This window comes from Mustela putorius, unplaced genomic scaffold (assembly GCF_011764305.1).
Source record: "Mustela putorius furo isolate JIRA1106 unplaced genomic scaffold, ASM1176430v1.1 tig00000580_pilon_pilon_pilon, whole genome shotgun sequence".
NCBI lineage: Eukaryota > Metazoa > Chordata > Mammalia > Carnivora > Mustelidae > Mustela > Mustela putorius.
This window is the reverse complement of record NW_025421423.1, coordinates 13644018-13667666: the sequence shown is the minus strand read 5'-3', so window position 1 is coordinate 13667666 and position 23649 is coordinate 13644018. Positions and strand designations below refer to the sequence as shown.

The 23649-nt window shown below is 45.0% G+C and overlaps 1 protein-coding gene across 7 annotated transcripts in view; it reads right to left on the bottom strand.

The window, feature by feature from the left end:
* The window catches only part of PALM2AKAP2 (PALM2 and AKAP2 fusion), a 446433-nt gene that overhangs the window by 16078 nt on the left and 406706 nt on the right, over positions 1-23649 (bottom strand). For all 7 annotated transcript variants that reach the window (XM_013053842.2, XM_013053844.2, XM_045081683.1 and 4 more), the window contains one exon: positions 14940-17340. In XM_013053842.2, coding sequence (XP_012909296.1) covers positions 14940-17340 — 2401 coding nt within the window. The remainder of the gene's footprint in view (positions 1-14939; positions 17341-23649) is intronic.

The window sequence follows — 23649 nt, the reverse complement described above, 5'->3', positions numbered from 1 at the left end:
ATCTCAAAGAACAATATGTCTACCAAATGAGAATGAGCAATTTCAAGGGCATATACTGCATAAGATTTTTGCAATTCTTCTAGAACTAGAAATAGATACCAAATTACCAGGTCGATCATTTTCCAACTGACTTCATAGGTATCCAAATAATTTCCCAACAGTCACCTCTCCAGTATTAACCTTCTAGAAAGGAGAGTCCATATTCACTGCTCTAAATTCACCCTTTCACACATACCACAGTAGGACCCCTGGATCATGGCACTTTGTTTATACTTCTGTGAAAGCCCCATCACATATTGACTTGTATCATACACGGTTGTTTAAGCTTCTCTTCTTAGTTAAGCTATAATGTCAACCCAGGATAGGGATGATTTCAACCATTATGAATCCCTTAACTCATTTGAATGTAAACTCCCTTAGAGCAGGACCTTGTCTGTCAAGGTCATTGCTGGATCCCGGCACCCACTGGTATTTGGCACAAAGCAGGTGCTCATGTTTGTGGAATGAACCACTAAGTACACTAAGTACATTATGACATTCTGACATATATGCAGCAGCCACCTGTTAAGTGCTTGTGAATTGGGATAAAATTCCCAGTAAAGAATCTGAGGAGAGTTTAAATGTTTTCACCAAAGCCATGAAACAAAGCCATCTTGGTCTACAGAAGCACAGATTCAATGGCTTTGTAGGAATAGCAAGCACATTTATGTGGCATTTTATTTATAAGCTCCATGTCATTTGATTCTTACAACCACCTTGGGATGTAGTCAGGGTCAATGCCATGACATCTGTGAATGGTTTAGACCACAGAGACTCAGAGGCTAATGCCAGCCCAAGTTAATGTCAGCTAGAGTAACAATTAAGAGTTGGGTCTGGTCTGGAACGCAAATTGTGTTGATTATGGCTAAATTAGATGATGGAATGTATGCTGAAAGAGAATCATAAAAAGGTTGTGAAGGGTTAATATAGAGAAATAGTCAAGTATTGGACATTAAAAGGCATTTTCCTGCTTATTCTTAATATTCCAGCAAAACCACCCATCCCTGGAGCACGTTTTACTAGTTCCAGCCACTAGAGGTCACAGAAGTAACAGGTTAGAAAGATGGCTGACAGGTCTGGAATGGCCACTTCCAAAGAGGTCCAGAGGTCTTTGAGAGAACAGGTTTCTGATTAACAAAACCAATGTCAGAGCCTCAAGGGAAGCTGTCACGGGTTCCCCAGAGAAAGGAGACACCACAACCCATCCCATCCCCTGACCTCTGGCCATCAGTCTGATTGGGATCAGGGGAAGCCAGCTTGGCTGGGCTTCTCTGCTAGAACCTGTAATCTCCAACCATGCTACCCTCCTTCCCCCACTGACCCAGTACAGCTCAAACTACGCACTGTGCGGTCTCAGCAATCACACAGAAGGTCCAACAGCTGAAGGGGCATCTGCTCCATACCCAACCTCTTCCTCGGAGGGCCCAAGATTATAGCCAACAGTCCTCTCGATGAGGATGTGTGAAGAAGTTTCTAATTCTCTTCCCCCAGCAGTGGACACTGCATACACCACCACTGGTGGGGGCTCAGGGATCATCACATGGATGTGATGCAAAATGGTCTGTGCCACAGACCTGGGAAGTCCGTCTCACCTTTGCCCATGGCCCTGCAAGGCCCCTGGAAATTCCTTGGCCCAGAAGATGCACCCCATTACAATTCCGGAACAGTGATGGTTAACTTTGGTGCTCACCGGCGCATATCGCACACAGCACCTCCCCGTGCCAACATGTTCCACCCCCATTTGCTCCATCAAAACTTGCTCTCGTGTGTTTATTCACTTAATGAATGACTGACTAGTTGATGGTAGCTGAAAGGGGATGGCAGACGTCCTGCTGTCTAGCTCCTCATCTGGACTGCATGCTCTACAAACTAGCTCTCTTGAAGGACACCCATCACTGTTCCTGTGAAACAGCATGAACAGAAAGCATCACGCAGATGTTGGGGCACACCTGTGTTGGTCTTGGCCAAAGGCTGGTCCCTGACATTTACAGAGCAGCGAGCAGGTGTAACGTGAGTTCTACGGCATCTGACATAAGGAACCAACAGAATAAAACTAGGCAGGAATTCTCGGTGGAAGGTAGGAGACATTTTCAACTCCCCTTCATAAACATGATTTTGTTCAAACTATTCCATCTAGAATAACTTTATTCACTTATTAGTTATTACTTTTTAGTGTATTTTTTAAAATTCCAATTTAGTATACACAGTGTTATACTTATTTCAGGTGTACAATATTGTGATTCAACAATCTATACGTTACTCAGTGCTCATCATAAGTATACTCTTAATCCCCATCACCTGTTTCAAGCCCATCCCCCCACCCAACTCCCCTCTGATGACCATTGGTTTGTTCTCTATATAGGTTAAGAGTCTGTTTGTTTCTTATTTTCTTTGTTCCTTAAATTCCACATAAGAGTGAACTCACACAGCATTTGTTTTCCTCTGCCTGACTTATTTCACTTAGCATTATATCTTCTAGATCCATCCATGTTGTTGCAAATGTCACTATTTCATTCTTTTTGATGGCTGAGTAATATTCCACTACAGATGTGTGTATGTAACTGCGTATGTATGTAATACATATGTATATGTATGAATATATATATATATATATATACACACACATACAATGTCTTCTTTATTAATCTATCAGTGAACACTTGGGTTACTTCCATAGTTTAGCTATTGTAAATAATGCTGGAATAAACATATTGTAAAAAATGCTGGAGGTGCCTGGGTGGCTCAGTGGGTTAAGCCTCTGCCTTTGGCTCAGGTCATGATCTCAGGGTCCTGGGATCGAGCCCTGCGTTGGGCTCTCTGCTCAGCAGGGAGCCTGCTTCTCCCTCTCCCTCTGCCTGCCTCTCTGCCTACTTGTGATTTCTGTGTCAGATAAATAAATAAAATCTAAAAAAAAAAAAAATGCTGTAAAAAATGTTGCATATATCTTTTTGAATTAGGTTTTCATATTCTTTGGGTTAATACTCATCGAGAATAATTTTAGACTTTATAAGCTCTTAAAGATGTTGAAGGTAAGCAACTTCCCTTGGGTGGCATGATTCCAGGTCTTTCTCAAATTGTGTCCTGTTGGCTTAACTTTGCAAAGTCATACCAGCTGCTAACAAACAGTCATTGGTAAACACTTGGTTAAAGAAAGCTTTAAAAATAAAATGAGATGGATTTCTTTACCAGGGGACTTCTCCAAGGTTTTAGTGCAGCTGTGATCGTGAATCACTAATTCAAGGATGGGTGTGTAGTATTTCTCAAATTAATTTAATGAGGGAACCTCATTTCATAAAATCCCTATTAATATCTCAAAGAAAACAATTTGTGAAATACTGTTCTCTGGTGTACGCCAGTTACCTTAACGGGCTCACACAAGTTCAGCTAATAATTAAGTAGAGGCACGAAGCTTATGTACAAGCATTTTTACCATCATATATAATGACACATGTGGAAACAACAAAGACATCTGAACGTAGGAGACTGGTTAAATTAGTTTTGACTTACTCAGATAATGAGTAGTATTTAGTTATCACAAATCATGTTTTAGTCTCTCAAATTTAGAGGAATAGTTAAGGTCATGGGAAAACACACAAAATACTTAAAGGGGAAAAAAAAAACAGATTGTAAAAGCAGATCTGTATCAAGGCTTTAAGAGTACAGGGTCTAGAGACAACTGCCAGGGTTCAAATCCCGGTTCGCCACTTACCAGCTGTATGAAAGAAACAAAAGTGCATGTGTGACATCTGGTAAAGCTGTTCTCCGAGTAAGACGAACAGTCCTGTGATAGCAGAATGATAGCCTCCACAAGGACGGCCACATCCTAATCCCTAAGACCTGCCAAGACGTTGCCTTCACGGCAAAAGGACTTCGCAGGTGTAATGAAGGTAAGGGCTCTGAGTAGGGTAGACGATGCTGTATTACCCAGCTGGGCTTGATGTAACTACCTGGGTCCTACTAAGAAGGAAGTAGGAGGGTCAGAGAGAGACTGGAAGGCACTATGCTGCTGGTTGTGAAGATGGCGGAAGGGGCTATGAGCCAAGAAATGCAGGCAGCCTCTCAAAGTGAAAAAGGGAAAAGGGAAGGAGCCCAGAAGTGTCCCTGGAAGGAACACAGCCCTTTTAACACACTGGTTGTAGCCCCGACAAACACTGTCTCAGTCTGTCTGAGAAGCCATAACAAAGTACCATGAACGGCGTGGCTTACCCAATGGCAATTTATTTTTTCACAGTTCTAGAGGCTGGACATCTAAAATCAGGGTAGCAGCATGGTTGGGTTTCGGGTGAGAACTTGTTCTCCTATTTTGCAGATGGCCACATCTCCCTGTGTCCTCCCACGGCCGAGACAGAGAGAGAGCTGGCTCTCTGGTGTCTTCCGAGGAGGGCACTAATTTCATCCTAAGGGCCGCACCCTCCTGACTTCATCTAATTCGAATTACCTCTCACAAAGTGCTCATCTCCACTGCGGGTTAGGGCTCAATCTACGAATTTTGGGGGGACCTCAATTCAATCCACAGCTGATACACTGTCAACTTCTGACCTCAGAACCGTAAGATAATAAATTTGTGGTGATTTATCTCAGCAGCGATAGGAAATTCATAAAAATATAAACCCAATATTTTCTTCCATGTCCGTATGTGTGTGCAGAAAACTAGGCAGAAATCCTAACTAGGGTGGATTATGAGCCAGTTTTTGTCTACAGTAAGCATGAATTAATTTAAAAATATAAAAGAAAGCAGAAAAAATTTCCTTTAAATATTGGTAGCCATGCTTAGTCAAGTAGATAAAGCTGTCTGCTTTAACTACTTAAACTATTTAACTACTTCACTACTTTAACTTCATGCACGAGGCAATCCACACACCTTCGCATCTCACTGATGAGCCTACGCTTCCCCGGGGCCTCAGATCAGCACCGCTCCCATCTGCGACAGTGACCCTCCCATCTGCGCCAGTGACCGTCACAGGCTGTAGGTCTGTGAGGTGGACTACAGGGCAGAGGGGGCAGCTACATCTCACTCCAAATTAGTAAATGCTGTGTCCCGTCATGAGTGGAAAACTAAACAACATGAATTTGTGAAAATTTCCCATTTCTGTTTTATAAAGAAACTATTATTATAGATAACTACTATTATAAATCATGAAGCCAGTTTCTGGTGGAGAGAGAGAAAGCCATGCCTTGGCTGCAATTCTGGATTTTCCAGGCAAGAAGGGTTTCCCTTGGGCATCTGTGATGGGCTGTGTTGCCTTGGGGGGAGGGGGTGGCAGACAGAGCAACCAGGAACCAGAGCAAGGGCTGCATGTCCTCAGAACACACAGCTGTCACCACTGCTGACAGCCCAGACCCTCCTTCAGTATGGACAAGGCTAACTTCGAACAGGCCAAGAATATGGGTTTCAAAAGTTTAGAAAATTATTTTGGCCAAACACTATGATTTGGGGGATTATTATATTCCATGTCTATGGTGTTGGAGTTCCTAAATCAAAGACCCCTTTGTTACTACATTTCTCAAAAGAAAAGAAAAAGCCATCACCCACTCTTACTTAAAAACCAAACCAAACCGAACAAAGACGCCCACCAGATGCCAGGCCTTGCCCAGCCCTTCAATGACCTCCTTTTTTCCCGCAGCATGGGGATAAGATTGAAACATCTAAGACGGTCGACTCACAAGTCCCCAGAAAGAAATGAGCTCAGACTTGTATTTTCAATTTCACTTCCTCCCAGTAAAACGGAATATCCTGCCTGTCAGCTCCAGGGCCCAGGTGCTGGTGGGGGCCAGCTGTGACCCACACACCAAGGACTGGTCCCTGGTCCTTTCATCTCTTTTTCTGAAGGTCCACAGGGGTGGGAAAATGCAATGACATGAATCTTCACGTGGTCAGCCTAGCTCGGATGAGAAATACAGCCCTCGCTGGTAAAACAAGTCTGAGAAACTAACAAGGATTATTTCTTAAAGGTCGGGGTGTTGAATGAGTTGTTGGATGAAATTGGGTCGTCCCCTATGAACAGGACTAGAAGGTGAAACCTCTAGAAGGAAAGAGCTCTGCTTCTCTAGGGGAAGCAGAGTGTACGACCAAAAAAGCAAAAAAATTTAATTAAAATAGGAAGAATGAACATCACGGCAAGTACCAATTCTCCCATCAAGACCTTTTCGTTAAACGCATTTCTACCAACAAGGTGGGTCCGACTGTGTGATGATTACCATCCCCCCCCCCCAAAAAAAAGAGGGAAAGAAAAAAGGAAACAATTTTATGGACTTGTAATTTGATTGTCCTCTAACACACTTTGTTTTTTGAAATCACAGCTGACTGTGGAAAACTAATTCCTGAACTCAGATTCTGTGAGACTTTCACTGTAATGAAGGAAACATGAAAATGCACCAGCTAGGAGTATAAAGAGATTTTATAATGTATGTTTTGACTTTTCTTTTAGGTTCACAGTAGCTACAGAAGAGCAACCTCGAAAATAATTCTGTAAGAGGTCAACAGAAAATAATTTCTGTTTTCAAGGCCTTTTCTCAAAACATAACCATAACTATAATAACCACAAAACAGTTCATTCTTCTGGGGAGACTTCTGTGTCCTGGGCACAGTTCTAACCTATTGATGAGGTTGGTACTATCTTATTCCCATTTACTGGTGAGGAGACGGGAGATTACAGAGGTGAAGTCAGTCAGTCACACAGTCAGCAAGCAGAGGAGTCAGGATTTGAACTGCAGACACAAGTCCAGAGACGTGATGGTCACATGTAGGCACCTAATTTCCCTTAACTATAGTTTTTTTTTTTTTTTATAGAAGGCATGAATTTATATTTGAAAAGTAAAGACAGGCTGGAAATACCTGTGAGGTCTGACTCAGACAGGTTTTGGGAAACTTTTGAAGTTTATAGGGAAAAGTCATGAGAAATAAAATATCACAACATGAAATACAGGATGTACCCCTTGGTGCCTGAATGGCCATGTCTTACACACTCCCCACCACCGCCCCTAGTTAGCCCACCCCCGAAGTAGTAGCTTATTCACAAAGATCAAATAGGTCTGAAATGCCAGTCTCCTGAGGGAAGTAACAGCAGGTCACGATGGCTAGTAAGAGACGTAGTCATATCCTGACCAGACTCCAGCAATCACAGGGGACATCCTGCTCCCACGCCTGGCTTTGATTAGCTCATATTTCTTACTGGAGGTAGAGCAGGGATCTTAAAAGAATTAGGTCCTTTGATTCATCTTTTCTTTCTCAGCTTACGATGACATCTTTTTTGGCAGCGGTGGAGTCGGATTTTTCAGAAGCCGGTCTAACTTGGAACACAGAGTAGCCACACATAGGGGTCAAGGGTAAGGAGCAAGGACACTATGAGGTGGCCCCAGAAGAGCTAGAGCCCCACTGGAAGGTAACCCAGGCACGCTGAATATGTCAGAAGACCAGCACAAGGAGCAGTGACAGAAGAACTTGCTTACAGAAGGGAACTAAACCCATGGAAGGTAGTGCCTTTTCCAAAGTTCTTCTTGCCAGAAGCTATACCCCATAGACATTGCATGGAAGGAAGACGGGAGGTCCCTATCTTCTCAGGAGTGAGGCTGACATGTTTAACCACAGCAGCTGTCCTTTTCAAACCTTGGAGGAGAATGTCCAAAAAAGAACTCTGAATTCTATCATTTGAAGAGCCCTCCCGTCATCACATACACTCACCCCTTTGCCAAACACTCCTTCAATCTAACCTTTTCTTGACCATTCCTTCCCAAATGGCATGCATTTTTAAAAATGAACGTAGTTGGGGCACTTGGCTTGGCTCAGTCGGTGAAACGTGTGACTCTTGATTTCAGCTCAGATCATGATCTCAGGGTCAAGAGATCAGCCCCATGTCGGGCTCTGCGCTTAGCATGGAGTCTGCCTGAGATTCTCCCTCCGCCCCTCCCCCCACCAGGGCACTCTCACTCACTCACTCACTTATAAAAGTATTTTTAAAAAATGAACGTATTTGCTGGGTTCAGATGAACTAAAACACAGGGAGCTTCTGGTCCAAGGCAGAAGGATCAACCTTGAGCAAACAGGAACAGCAGAAAACAGTCATGGTGCTCAGTGACCACCAGTGAACACAGCTGTCTTTGGTCCCACTCTTCCAAACATGTTCAGTTAATGGAACGAACACTTATTCCTGCTCATCCTCAAACTAAGAAATTGATTCCTTGTTTGAGAACCCAATCCTTCCAACGGCTTCAGGGAATGGACCTGCTCCTAGAGTGAGTGACTGTGTTTCTTTCTGGGGAACGAACATTCAGAAAGAAGTCATGGGAGCCATCAGGCTAGACAGCTGACACAGACTACGCTCGTCCCCTCCGCCATCGGCTCCGATCTTTGGACAGCACCAGCAATTTTGCCTATTATAATCTGGAGCACTGGAATTAAAGTCTGGAACCACTGGGGGTCACTAGGGCAGCACTGTCTCATGGCCTCTGGGAGCAAACTCATTCATCCAGACCACAGTGAGCAAAGGATTTCAGAGCTATAGTGGTTCCAAAAAGCAGGGGGCAGGAGGGACCCAAGACAATGCGGGGGTCAGGCCTGAGACTGGGAGATGGTGGGAAGAAACTGAGCTCAACCACTGTTGGCTGGAGAGGGGAGCTGTTACTACTAGACAGCCTGGAGATCTCTAGAACAGAGGGGCAGGTTCTGCAGAGGACAAGAAAGGGTAAAGAAAGAACATGGACTAAGTTGGGCTAAGTGACCTCAGGCAGGTTTTAATCTCTCTGGACTCTGGTATTAATTCCTTGAAAAGGGAATAATATTATAGGTCCATGATCTCTTATGTGTGGTTTCAAAATCCAAACAAAGCTCTGAAAACCAAGACATACCCTATTAGGCAACAAAACCTGACAAGATCCGGCATGAGGCTCTTCTTGGGCTTTATTTATCCCACTTAATATAACTAAGTCTTCCTAAGTTTTATAGTAGAAATCTAATTTGTTGATAGGGGGTTGCTTCCAGACCCCATCCTGGGTGGGTTAAGTAAAGTATAGGCCTTGTATTGCTTTTCTAAATAAGAGTTTATACACTTCATGGCTTTTCTGAAATCAGGGAAACTAAATATATCTGGCCCCAAGGACTTAGATAATTCGTTATGACATCTTAAAAGACTGATGGGCAGATTAAATGAGCAAATGAAAAAAACTGAGAACAATGTGTGTGAAATAACTCATATAGTACACTCTTTGAGGTTTTGGTAACCCACAGTACCATGATTAGGCTTGCTTCACCAGAGAATGTTCAGGAAATGTGGTGGTCGTAGGCATAATGCTCTGTAAGATGTTCCACATTAAGCTTTAGTACTTTCACAAGGCCAGCTGGACCCCTGTAGTTTGTACAATCTGTGGCTGCAGGAAAGGGAGACAGCGGATATCCTGGAAGGAGAGCCCTCTCTCACTTGGGTCTGTGACAGAATGTTTCCACCAGTTGCTAATACAAGGTCTTCTACTGCAGAGCAAGGAGGGCATCTGAAGTGAGACTTGGCCTCATCCATTCTAATTTTGCATGGAAAAAGCCATCAAGCTCTCCTTCATGAGTACTGTGCTGACATAAATATATATATTTTTTCTGTCTAGGACTTTTTAATATTTGAAGACAATGAAGGGGAAAGAAAAAAGACCCAATCACTAATCTTTATAATAATGTAAAGGTCACCACATGCGCAACCTTCATTCAAACTGACAGTCGAAGCTGAAACTCCGTGGAAATTATATCTTTATGAGATGCATAACTATCATATCTTTCCACATATTAAAAGACATGAATAGACCCTCCAAGTTATAGAACTCAATATCCATACCTTCTGCTTTCCCACTCCCCATACCGTCCCACTGAGCAAATTATTTGATGTGGTAGACCAGTTCAACATCTGGCACGAAAATGGAAACTATTTTAAAAAACTAAATTCATCATCACCTAACTAGCTGGGTTTCTCTGTCATGCCTAGAACTTGGAAGTGAAACCAGGATATCTATTAATAGACAACAGGCGCTAAAGTGAGAACCGTCTGTTGACAGCCTCAATCTGAAAGACATTTGAAAAGATCCAAATGGTTAACTTCGACAAAAAGTTTGGGTTTTCCTCCCAAACTTGATCGTCAAGGGTATCTGCAGCAGTGCTGTAGGCTGCTCCTTCAAGCTAGGCTAAGGCGCCTGCTGGAATGCTTCCTTTCTTCTCTACTTTTGAGTACTGTCAACAGAAGGCACACATGTGTTCACTCTTGGGAATATGGCCTCTCACACGACACACAGCCTTTGTCAAGATGGCAACCGACTTCAGAAGTTCTTGTCCACAGGAAGAGCTTAATAAAAGCTGGTGGAATGGACTCATTAAAGCAGCTCTTCACTGTCTGGCTCCAAACCAACTTTCTTTCATTTTGTTTTAAATCTCTTCCTTTAACCCATCCTAACCTTACTTAAGTACCTCAAGCATACAAGCTCTCTCTTCCTTTTGGACCTCCTTAGGTGCTCTTCCTTTTTACTGGAACAACTGCCCCCCACCCCTAAACCCAACTTCTTTCTACTCCTTCAGTTCAAAGCTTGGATAGTAGCTTCCTAAGAAAGGAAGACTTCTCTTATACCCTCAGTGAGGTGATCTCCCTTGATATGGGCTCCTATAGGTTTTCATGCTTCTCTACCATGAAACTGTCATCTTCACCTGATGTTGTTTCTCTCATTGAACTGTAAGTTCCCTGAGGGCAGGAACTGCATCTGCCTTACTCACTTCTGTATGAGCAAAAGTCACATAGACCCTATTTAAGTGAAACGTCTTCCTTTAAAATCACGTAAGAGCCAACAAGATAAAATTTCCAAAATAATTTTCCTAATCACTTGCCTTTGAGAATGACATATCTTTTAAAAAATATCTTCTCGGGGCTCCTGGGTGGCTCAGTGGGTTGGGCCTCTGCCTTCAGTTCAGGTCATGATCTCAGAGTCCTGGGATCAAGCCCCACATCAGGCTCTTTGCTCAGCGGGGAGCCTGCTTCCCCCTCCCCTACCACCTGCCTCTCTGCCTACTTGTGCTTTCCTCTCTCTCTGCATCAAATAAATAAATAAAATCTTAAAAAAAATATATCTTCTCCATCTCTGAAAGGCAAGGAAACTAACAGCAAAAACAAGTTATCTTTTCAACACCTGGGGAATGGTTGGGGGGAATCAGCAGATTTGCTTTTTTGGATGACATCCTGGTTCTCAGTGGATTCTACTTCCCTTAGGTTTTAGGATTCCAGCTTGTTTCCAGCATGATCTCCACCAGAGGAAAGTTAAAAATTGTATTTTTCATCACCTAATACTGAATCGTCAAGCTGAGTCATGCAACAAACCAGCTGAATCACCTCTTCCGATGGCAGATGCAGAGTAACGCAGTAGGAACGTAGCATCATCTCCACGCACGAAACCAAAGTTGGAACCAGCGGTTTCAACCCTGCTATGAATCGTCTAGTTTGGCTGCTCATAGTGATGCGTCAGCCTCCTCCCTGATCACAAACTTGGGAGGCTGGCTGGCGAAGCACTACTCCAAACATTTCCGGGCACAGACAGAAAGAAAATTACATTTTACATTCAGTTTTTTTTTTTTTTTTTCAATCTATGTTGTAAATCTGGCAAGGCCCGCCACCTACTTAGAGATAAACATGAAGGAATGAGGTGCACACACGTCATTACCACGATTATGTTCAGTGCAACAGTTAGACCATTGCAGTACACAGATTTGCCTGGATGAATCATCATGTAGAATCAATCCTCCTCCGGGAGGAGAGATTAGGCGGGGGGGGGGGGGGGACATTAGCACAAGCATAGAGGGATGTGCTGGGAAAATCAGTCCTGGGCTGCTGGGATGCTGAGGGCAAACACAGAACCCTATCTTATTTTAAGCCTGGTGGGGAAGCCCAAGAGACCACAGCAGGTCAGGGAACAGAGGAAAGTGTTGAAATATTTTATTTTTTTTCACATACTAGAAATAAAGGAGGGGAGCAATACAGCAGGAGGTTCAATTAAGAGGTAAAGACCACTGAGCACATGCACTTTAAGGATCGTTTTATAATCAAATCATGTAAAGGGAGGCTTAGGCAGGTAAAGCCAGCTATAAATGATAGGAGAGCCGTGTGAGCATCTACCTTCCATGTGAGCAGAAATTGCTGAGATGCTTGAAGAACATTCCTTCACCAGACTTCGAGTTCTTATGTGGCCCTTCAGCATCATTAACTCGTGAAGTAGGTTCCTCAGACTGGGCTGAATTCAAGTGGTATGAAAACTTTTTCTACGATACTATACAGAATGTCCACTAGCACCTCTGTGCCAGGCTAGTCCACAAAAATTTAAATTGAACTTGACAACTAAGGATCTTTGGGGAAAGCCAACCAGTCCCTATTAAGCGCACGTGCGCGCGCGCACACACACACACACACACACACAAATGGCCTTGAAAGTTTTCTTTGCCTCACTCAGCTGGCCATTGCCCTGTGACCTACAGGAATTAAAAATTGTATCAAGAAAGGCACCATGCTTTTCCTCTTTCTCTTCCCTTTCTTTTCTTCATGAACAATTTAGTCCAGAAGTCACTGGGGAGGGCTCAACAAGATGGTGTCTGCAGTGGGGGTGGGAGGAGTCACAGTGACTCAGAATGGTGTGCTGGAGTTTACAGCAGGGTAGGTGGGTATTGGTATCAGGCATATGGTATTGGAGCCTATGGTGGGTAAGGAAAATAGAGGAGACTGTTTACATAAGGTGAGGGATTGATGAAATAATAAATATACTGAGGGTTGCAAGAAGCAGGTATTTTGTTGTCAAAAGGAGGTTACAAATATGGAGAATATGAATGCCGTGGTATTAAATTAGAATTAAAGGTATCAAGGTGAGCTCATGGTTTTCAAAACAGGTAGGTAGGCAGGTAGGTGGACAGATAGACAGACAGACAGATGGAATCTGTGTATATTCTCTAATTCTGCTTGTTGAGAGGGCCTGGGAGCAGTGACGATCCAATCACAATGAGCACACCAAGCTCCCAGATTTTGGTTTCTAAATTCCATTCTCCACTGAAAAGGAATTAGTGCTGTTTGAAGAAATGGCTGATTTCAGGGTTAGGAAAATATAAGATAAGACTGGAACATCTGTGGCATCAGAAAGCAAGGACACGCCCAGAGAATAATGAGGACATGTCAAAAGGATGCTGAAGTTAGCTTGAAAGAGCTCCCATAAGTTATATCTAAACAAATTAAGAATAAAAATCATAGAAATGGATTTTAACCCACAGAATATAATAGGAATCCATATGACCACGTTGACATAAATAGATAAATGAATAAAGTCTGATAAGGAGCGGGATAAAGATTACACAGTACCAAAGTAACTCCCCACAGAATATTTATTAATTACAAAGGACATAGTAATTTTACTGCAGAAGACTGTCAGACACTCCCACAAACAAGTGATCAAAATTAATATAATGTGAAAAAAGTCCGTATCTGTCCCTTATGGGACACCTGATTGGATATAGTGAGAAGAATATAGCATCATTCTTGTGGTATTCCTACCAAATATGCATTACCTGAAGGCACCCATGTGAAAGCATAGACAAACCCGAATTGAGGGACATTCTACAAAATTGGGCATGATGGAGCATCAGTGTTGGCAATTTGCTCTCGAATGGTTCAGAATAAAACATATTTGTACTATACTCGGAAACTTTTCCTTAGGTTGAGATTATTTCAAAGCTAAAAATTAATAACTGAAAGAGTTACCTTGAGTCACTGTAGATTTGATGGAAGCCACGGGTCAAGACGGGGCTAGGATCTGGATAAACCAGGTCAAATGCTAGCAAGTATATGTTACAGTCATGCTTTTCAGACGGTCTCCAGTGAAAGAAGTTTCCCCCTCAGTCTGTCCCGAACCAATACTTTTAAAAAACACAGAATTCCGCGTTTGGATTTGAGGACAATATCAAATTGCAACAAGAATGGTCAAATGCTCGCTCTCCCTGTCTGGATTGATTCTCAGTGTGGACTGGTAACAATCAGTTTATGGACTAGCCCAGACCACACTTCGAGCAGCATTTTCCCGCACTAGGACATGTGGTGCTCTGACTGCCATCATATCCAAATGGGAAATAAAAACCACTGGTCACCCTGTTAATTCACAATGGCAGCAACATGAATTACCACCATAATTAAATAACATCAACCATTTATACAAAGCATTCAAGAAAGGGACAGCCCAGGCAATGGGAAGGGACGAAAGACCTTTAGGGTAACTCCATCTCTCCAAATGTGGTGAAGACAGGCCAAGAATGAATGAGACCGCCCTGATTCCAAACCAACTGCATTGTGATGACTAAAAGGAAGACCAAGCCAATCCTACAGAAGAAAGACAAAAACATCTGCTATGGGTCAGTCTGTAACACAGGGTCATGACTGTCATTGCTAGGAAGGGACCTGGTTTGGAAGGGGTTAGCAGAGCACATCCCCCAAATCACATGGGTTTGATTTAACCACAGAGACCAAGGGTCAGGCTACTGACTCCAAGCCGGCCCCCACACGGGCTCGCTCCGCCAGGGTCTGTGCCACACACGGCCCCTCCCAGAGCCAGAGGCAGCCCTTTCCAATAAAAGAAAATAATTCTCTACTAAAGCAAACTCAGAGCAGAACAACAAGAAAGAAGCGATTGCATCCTCAGGGAAATGGCACACCAGCCAGGTTCAAGGTTCTTCTTGGGGACATTCTGACTTCAGTTGCCTGTCCCTGGATGCTAAAACCCTCAAGTCGCACACAACCCCCCCCCGCCCCGCCCCAAACACGAATTCTAGCCACACACAGAGGAGGCTCCACAACAAACACATAAGCTGAAATCAAACTTTGTGCACAGCATCTGTGTCTGGCACGCGCTTTGCTTACCTGGCGCGGTTTTGTAGCACGATGTCCGGGAGGGCAGCGACGGGGCGTTCTTTGCCCGGGGACTCTGGGTGTTCTGCAAGACTTGCCTCTGCCTCTTCAGCTCCTCTTCCCTCTCCTGGGCTGCTCTGATCTCTTCCTCGATCATGGATAAAGTCCGCTGCTTCCTGGACCTCAGCTTGAAGGGCCCAACCATCACGTCGGACTCCTGAGTGGCCAGGAGTGAGGCTGTGCTTCTCAGCTCAGCTGCCTCCGAGTACTTGCTGAAGTAGCTCCCCTCTGGTCTGGTCTCCTCCATGTTCACAGGGCCACTGGGCTGCGCTGCCGGCGGCGACTGGGAGGGCCCCCTTTCCCTGAGCGCCCTGTCTTCGGCAGGCAGAATCTTTGGTAACACCTCCCTTTTCTCCTGAACGGGAGAGGACACCTGGGGTGGCTCGAACATGCTCTGAGGCTTCTCTGAGCCGGGAGCCCCAGTTCCGGCTTCTTCTAGAGTTGCCCCAGGTCCCTGCTGCTCTGTCCCACCCTTGCTGGTTTCGGACACGGCTCTATCCACTTGCTCGGCTATGGCTTGTTGAATGGCATTCTGCACCAGGAGACCAGCCTGATATTCCAAAGGATCATCCACTGATGGCGAGTCTCCCAGTGTAGACGAAGGGGAATAGAAACCGTGATCACTAAACGACTTGGAGACGCCTTCTCCCCGGCCCTCTGAAGGGTTGTCAGTTTGTGGAGTCTGGGGCAGAGAAAAATCAGCCAGTGAGTTCTCCTGGAGGGCATTGGTGGTCTCGTTGGATGCCCCGCTGTCACTGATGTTGTCCATGCTAAAATCATTGGACAGGGTCTCCAGGACAGTGGTATCCTGGGACCTCACCGACAATTCATCCAAACCAGAGTCAAGCTCCTCTTGGGTGAGAGAAACATTGACTGACCTGGAAAACTGATCCAAGATCCCGGGGTCCTCATCCTTGACCACAGTGAGGACAGCCCGGGCACTGGTAAACTCCCCATCCTCTGCCCACAGTTTGGATAAGGGCCCGCGTTTGGAAGGCTCACTGTAGGGCCCTTCCTTCCCCTGAGGAGCTGTGCTGCCCTGGCTTCCCCCCAAAGACTGGCTGTCCAGGGCACAGCTGGCTTTCTGCCCCTTGGCTGCTGGTGAACCACCGTCTTCCAGCGGTCCTCCGATGGAAGCTGGTCTGGGGATGGTCAGGGGCTTGTCTGAGTTGATTGACCCCAGAGGCCTGTAAAAGGGCTTGATAGAGAAGAGCCTGGGGGTACTCTGGCCCTTGGCCACCGTTGGCCTGGAGCTCTCCATGAGCTGGAACTGCTTGCGAGCAGCAGAGAAGTCTATCTGCTCGGTGACGATGTCCTCCTTGGCGTGGTCGGGGGCGCCAGCGTGCTCGCGGGAGGGGGCGGGGGCCGCGCAGGGCTGCGGCGGGGGGTGCTGCTGCTGCGTGAGCAGCTGCTCCTGCTGCGCCCTTCTCTCCTTGCGCTCCTTGTACTTCTTGTGCGACTCCAGATGCTCCTCGTCCAGCTGCTCCTCAATGGTCTTCTCCTGGGGAGGATTCCACCACTTGGCCGCGATGCCGGGATTCTTCTTCACCGCCTGGCTCCGAATGAGCTCTCTCCTTTCCTTTTCCAGCTCCAGCATCTCTTCCGAAGGCCTCACTTTCCTGACACAGTACTGCTCCTTCTCGTTCTCATCGTCCTCGAAGAGCCTGGAGGGCTTCTTGTCCTCGTGGAAGGCGCGCAGCTCAAACTTGGCCTCCTTCTTCAGCGTGGTGAGCGTGAGCTCCCCATCACGGCCCGAGCACCGCGAGCTGCTGGAGGAGCCGGGGCTCGCGGGGGCCTGGGGGCTGTCCCCCCGCAGGTCTCGGGGCTGGGCCGGGGAGTGGCCGTTGGCTTTTCCACCCTCTGCCATGGTGTCAGAGTAGCTGGTGCTGAGCTCAGTGTGGGGAGGGACCTGTCTGCCAGCTGCCCTCTCGGTGGGTTCCGGCTGGATGGCCGCGTGGGCAGGTGGGCTTCCGCCGCCCAGCACGATGGCTGCTCCGGGCTCCGGGGATGAGGTACCGTTGTAAGTTCCGTCCACAGCAGGGTCACAGCAGCTGGCTTCCAGCACCTCGTCTAGATAGCGGATCTCTCTGGCCACATCATTATCCAGAGCTTCATGGTGATCACTGAGGAGGCCGTTGTGGGGGGGTGAGTAGAAAGGAGAGGCGTGGTCCATGGAATGTGGGGTAGACGCGGTCCCGGGAACACTTTTACATTCTGTGACGGAGACCTCAATTTCCATGTTTTTGTGATCTGGGGGAAGGGAGCTGGATGCAGGCTCCAAGGGGTTGGCCCTGCTGCAGTTGTCTCTCTGGTTTTTTAGCCGGATATCATCCTCAGAGAGCTGGGGAGGCTTCTGGAATAAAGACAGGAGGAAAGGCAGAGTTAGATACTAAATCTCTTATGGAGGTGAAGCCTTGAGAAATTAGTTGGTAACTGACACAGGAAGGAAAACTGAAACATGAAAAGGTCTCGGGAACAGAGATTTTCCTTTTCCGATTTACTTTGTTGTGGTGATAGGTACCTAAACCTCTCCATGTTAGATTCTGTTTTTCTCACTGGGTCTCCAGAGAACGTTCCATAGATGTTAGCCCCATTTTTAAATTTCAATGTAAATGAAGATTCAGATCATCTGAAGACACTGTTCAGATATCTTCTGAAGTAGAAGAGATTATATACCATAGCCATAGCAACGGGGCAGAAATGTAATAGGACTATTTGTGTGTCCCCAAGTATAATAAGATGGTCCTCTTGCATAAGCAATACTTCTTGAAAACATGAGTCTCTGCCAGGTGTAATGCAGTTATTCTGGAGACAAGAAGCTTCTTGGAGAATTTTTCCAAACTAAAATACTGTAAAAGGGGAGATCCCTTCCAAAGCCTCTTAACAACTGCAGTGCCCCATTGCTATGACTCTTAATTCAGCATGTGCGCTATAAATGCCATAACCAAAGCCACTGCTTGCACAGTTCTAATCTCTGGGACTACATCAAAACAGTTCCTTAGTTAAGGACTGAGTAATTTTGCTTCGAAAAGTTAGTGGCCCGAGGCTCCTCCCTGGTTCCTAAAATGCTTTGTCTGTGATAGCTCCACTCTTATCATTCAGTAAGAAAAACCACATCTTCTTAATGTTTTGAAATAAATCCCACTTGGTCACCAATTGCCAATCCCACGCAATTTTGTCATTTGGCATTAGTAAAATTAATTTTCAAATTCTAGGATGATTTTTTTTCACACCCAAGGACTCTGGTATATCTTAGATAATTTAGTGGTAAATTGTGATGTTAACTAGGGAGTGTTCCTCAAGGATCTCAGGGACACCTTGGTCAAGTTTGTCTTCCTCTCTCAAGTTCATGCCGCATTAGTGGCATACTTCCATGCCAAACTGCAAGGTGGCATTGTTTTCATGTGTGTCCGCTGTAAACGATTTTAAAATCTTAGAACATAATGCTAAAACATCACTTTTGGAGGACTCCCAGGGGATTCATTTCAGAGTCCTTCTAAGGAAAGTGCATAATTATGGATTTCTTCCTGAGACCTAGAACAATACAGGGACCCACCCTATGTGCTCTGCACTGCTGTCAGAATGCTGAAAAAGTCTCATGGTTCTCCATGAACTGGGGTTTCCCTCATTCTGCATTTTTTACATTCTCCTCCAGATTTAATCCAATCAGGTAATTTATGTTCCTTCTTCAGTCACAGGCAACAACAACTATTCCTTTGTCAACACTTTCTGGTCTTAGATGATCTTCCAGTCTAGCTCTGGTCTTTGTCCAACTCTGGTATTTAATACCATTAATGTTTACAATGCTAATACCTTTATTTTATTTTTTTACCATCATTAACTTGGGGTTCTTTTATCTTTGGAATGAACTCAAGAGGCATGTCAAAGATGTTTTTACTGCCTTTTAAAAACATTAACTAGACTCTCTTTTGGTAAGGCAATTGCCAGTGACTTCTAGGTCATTAAGAATTACAGAAAATATGAATGCCTGAAACTCACTGGCTGCCATTCAATTTCAAATAAACCTAGGTCAAAATCAGCCCACTCCATGGAAAGCTGGAATAAACAGACCAACAAAAAGAGATACAAGGCACTGCTTCAGTGAGAATCCGATGATCTGTGGCCCTCCTGCCCCAGCGTCATTTGCCCAGTGACTTACAGCTAACATTCTTTATGGGACTAAGTAGAGCTTTTCTTATATCCTTTTTGATTTGGGAGGGGGGGGGTAGGAAAATGGTAGGAAGCTACTAGAACTGTATTATGGTTGAAAACCACCGCCGTCCTAAAACATAAAATACTTTGGTTGACATAAGAGGAAAAGAGGGCAGTTAACAGTAAAGGAAGCTAAAAGGCAAATAATTCATTCTACGCTTCATTTAGTCGTTCATCTATTGATTAAACATTCATTAAACAAGCAGGAGGCTTATTTTGCAAGGTCATAATGAGATCAGCAGCAACCATAAGCTCCAGGAGACAACACTTCTTTCTTAACAAAAATTGGACTTCCTAGGAAGCCATAAGTCTATTTTGGAGTTTATTTACTCTGGTCAGGAGGAGGGAAGGGTGATCTCCTGTTGCTAATGACAGAGACAGGAGGTCCTGAGCCCAGTTCCACAGCACGGCCCAAGAGTACCTCATGTCTTTCTCCTGGTTGCTTCAGGTCAAGTGTTGGACCATGCCAAGCTGATGCCCTGTCAGCTTTTTTTTCTCTTTTAGAACTTGAAAATTATACCAAGTTTTTCCAAGGCCTATTTTCTGAAGTAGCAAGTGTTCCAATTCAAAATTTTAACTCTGAGAATAGCATCTGACAATACCTTTTCGCCGTGTCCAACACCACTACCATTAGCTTTGAGTCAGATACGAAGAGTCTCGTTCCTTGAATGCCTTCTATGATGTAGCAAACCGAGATCTTTAAAAATGCTAATTACTGGGACGCCTGGGTGGCTCAGTGGGTTAAGCCTCTGCCTTTGGCTCGGGTCATGATCTCAGGGTTCTGGGATTGAGTCCCACATTGGGCTCCCCGCATTCGGCAGGGAGCCTGCTTCCTCCTCTCTCTCTACCTGCCTGTCTGCCTACTTGTGATCTCTATCTGCCAAATAAATAAATAAAATCTTTTAAAAAATGCTAATTACTGGCTAAAAGCCAGAGTTTGGAGTCCCAGTGTAATCTGCAACAATTCTGTTCCAATACATTTGTTTAAAACATGGAGACACTGGAGGGTGTAAACAGGAAACGGCTCTCTCTGCTTCCTGTTAGTTACAAGGGGGCTCCTCCCACTTCTTTCCACAAATTCAGTAAATTTTTCTTGATACTCAGTTCCATCTACGTCAGGTAGTAGTAGCTCTATACCCAAATCAGGGTAGAAGTAATCAAAGAGACAACGCTCATTTCTGGTTTACCACCATGCATCAGAGGTCCTGAGTTTTTGTAAAGTTGGGCAACAGTCGTAACAAAGCAAATTCCTGAGTTCTGTTCTCACCGGGACGCATCTACCTTCCTGCAAGATGGCCTGATGCAATCAAAGCCACCAGTGAGTAGCCCAGATAAATGGAAGTGAGCTGGAAAGTCCACAGCACAAATTTGGCAGGAATCTGGGCTTGGTGTCATTAAATGATGTTTTGCTTAAACCAACAAGTGCTCCTTGCTCCCTTTGAAGATTAGAAAGACTAGAATTTTCTCCATGCCTCAGGTAAGATGAACATGATTCCAGATTCAGATAAAATGCATTCATTAAATGAACTGGAAAGTCCTCAAAATAAACTGTGCCCCAATGCACCTGGGTGGCTCAGTTGGTTAAGCGTCTGCCTTTGGCTGTGGTTGTGATCCCAGGGTCCTGGGATTGAACCCCACCTCGGGCTCCCGGCTCAGCAGAGAGCCTGCTTCTCCCTCTCCCTCTGTCTGCTGCTCCCTCTCTCCCTCTGCTTGTCTGCTCTCCCTCTATCAAATAAATAAATAAAATCTTAAAAATACACACACACACACACACACACACACACACCCCATAAGGGGCACCTGGCTGGCTCATAATAGAGCATATGACTATTGATCGTGGGACCTGGGGGTCGTAAGTTCTGTCCCATATTGGGCATACAGCTAACTTTAAAAAATATAACATAACATAACATAACAACATAACATAACATAGCACCAAACCGGATTTTGAAAGGGTGCTAAGAGACCCAAGGGAAATCCTTGGAGTCCCCCTGCTAACCCTCCAGGTGGAGCCCTAACAGCACAACACAGGTTACCTGCCAGCCTCCAGGCTTCCTGCAATAGCTAACAACCAGTCAGGATGCCTACTATTTACTTTAAAATATGTGCAGAGAGACCATATAATACAGCCGTGTGTGTGTCTGAATCAGTTTAAATCCTATTCCGGGGCAGACAACTGTCCTAACTGGGAATATAACCCTCTAAGAGTGGTCAACCAGGATCTAAACAGCAATTCCAGGTTCCGCAGGTGGCTTCCTTCCTGGGTAGTTCAGCTCTCTTTAACTCCCAAGGCCCCCTGAGGCTTTGCTAATTGGCACAGTTAAGGTGAGAAATGGGTTTTCATCAGTGAAATTACCGGATTGTCAATTAGCAAAATAAACGTTAGAAATTGGTGAGATTGGTGGTGTTCAGATTTGCCAATTCGAGATGTTCTCTGGCCTTTCCTGAATAGGATTTAGGGACAGAGTGAGCATCGGGGCTTTATACCTTTGGGAAGGTGCTTGGAGCCCGAATACGAACAGCCCTCCCCACCCACCCACCCCAGCCTCCAGCTCAGAGGACTCAGGACTCTGGTTGTTGAACTACTAAACAGTAAGGGAATCCTGCCTTTGTGAAACTGCTGCATCTATCTCCATGCCAAGTGGAGTTGGGAGCGTCTAGAATCTTCCAGAGCGGAGGTTTCTTTGAGGTTCACAACAGTAGGTTTTATGCCTACTTTTACAAATGTTTATTTTTTCTTTAATTTTTCTTTTTTAATTTTTTTGATACACAGAGATCACAAGTAGACAGGGAGGCAGGCAGAAAGAGAAGGGGAAGCAGGGTCCCTGCCAAGAAGAGAGCCTGATGCAGGGCTCGATCCCAGGATGCTAAGATCAGGACCTGAGCTGAAGGCAGAGGCTTTAACCCACTGAGCCACCCAGACGCCCCACAAATGTTTACTTAATAAATGTCTGCACAAGTGCCAGGACTTGGTCCAAGACCGGCTTTTATTATAACCTGGTAGCCAGGTAGCATCTCAAGCTGCCACTAGTTACAAAAATGTGTTTAATAGTTACGCAAAGCAAAAAAAAAAAAAAAAAAAATAGTTACGCAAAGCAAATTATATGGGTAATTTACAACCTGGGGGCCCCCATGTCTCCTGTGAAAGTTCTGCCAATCATGTGACTCTTCTTGGAAGAACAAAACTCCTTTATAAGCAGGACTCATAACAAGATCTCTCAAATCTGTTTTGAGAATTTGATTAGATAATGTTGTTTAAAAGCACTATGTAAGGAGGAACTGGGTAGCTCAGTCAGTTAAGCTTACCACTTGATTCTGGCTCAGCTCATGGTCTCAGGGCTATGAGATCAAGCCTGTGTCGGGCAGGGAGTCTGCTTGAGATTCTCTCTCCCCCTCTCCCTCTGTCCCCCAACCTCATGCGTACATACTCTCTTCTCCCTCTCTCAAATAAAATAAATAAATAAATAAATATTTTTAAAAAGTATTATGTAAACTGCAGAGTGTTTAGTGTAAATGTTCCTTATTATTAAGCATCTCTGACCTCCCAATCTTTTCCTACCTCAGGTCCTCAAATGTTCATTTTAACTAAAACTGAGCACAATTAGAAGATGCACTTGCTGTGGCCATAATCCGAGTAACTGCATAAAATAGTGGTCTCCTGTCTCTGAAAGTCCAAGTCTGAGAACGTGGTTGAACGGAGAGTCGAGAACCACACCCCCTCCCGCTGTGGACATGCCATGTTCACAGGGCATGTGTACACATGCTCTCCGCTGATCCTGGTAACAGGGCCCTTTGGCGTGCAGGAAAAGCAGAGTTTTCTACTTTCATTTTAGAACTTCAGAAGAAGAGGTTTAGAGAAACTGGAAGACTTTTCCCGAGATCACCTGACTAGAAAGTGGCACAGCCAGGATCTGAAGGCGGGATCTTCACATTCTCTCCAGATACCTCAGCAAGTGCCCTCTGTGACAGCAGGCTTCCAAACTGACTAGGAGTATTATGTTCAGAAGGGTGGGTGGTTTTTACTAAAGAGTATTTCCTTGGCTTTCTGGTCGACATTTTGCACCCGTGAACGTCTAGAAGTGATGAGAGACTCACGATCTGGCTCCAGAAGTCAGAGACCCCTCTCACCTCTTTATCCAGAACCGAACAGAGACAGACTTCCTGGAGACTAGGTTTCCTCTTCCTACCTTCTGCACTCCCCAGAGGGCCCTCCAGTTAGAAAGGAGGGTCTGACTTCCTGCTCAGTCTGGGGATTTTACCTTTCCCACTGGCTGGCCTCTGAAGGAGCGTCCTCTGCTTCCTCCAGCAGCAACCCAGGGGCCAAAGATTCAGATCCCACATCCCAAGCATTGCCACGGTCACCAAGCATTAGAGCTGTGACTCGTCAACAGCACAGGTGAGATTCTAGAAGACTGTTTTTAATCTGCACACAAAACACAGCGGGGTCCTG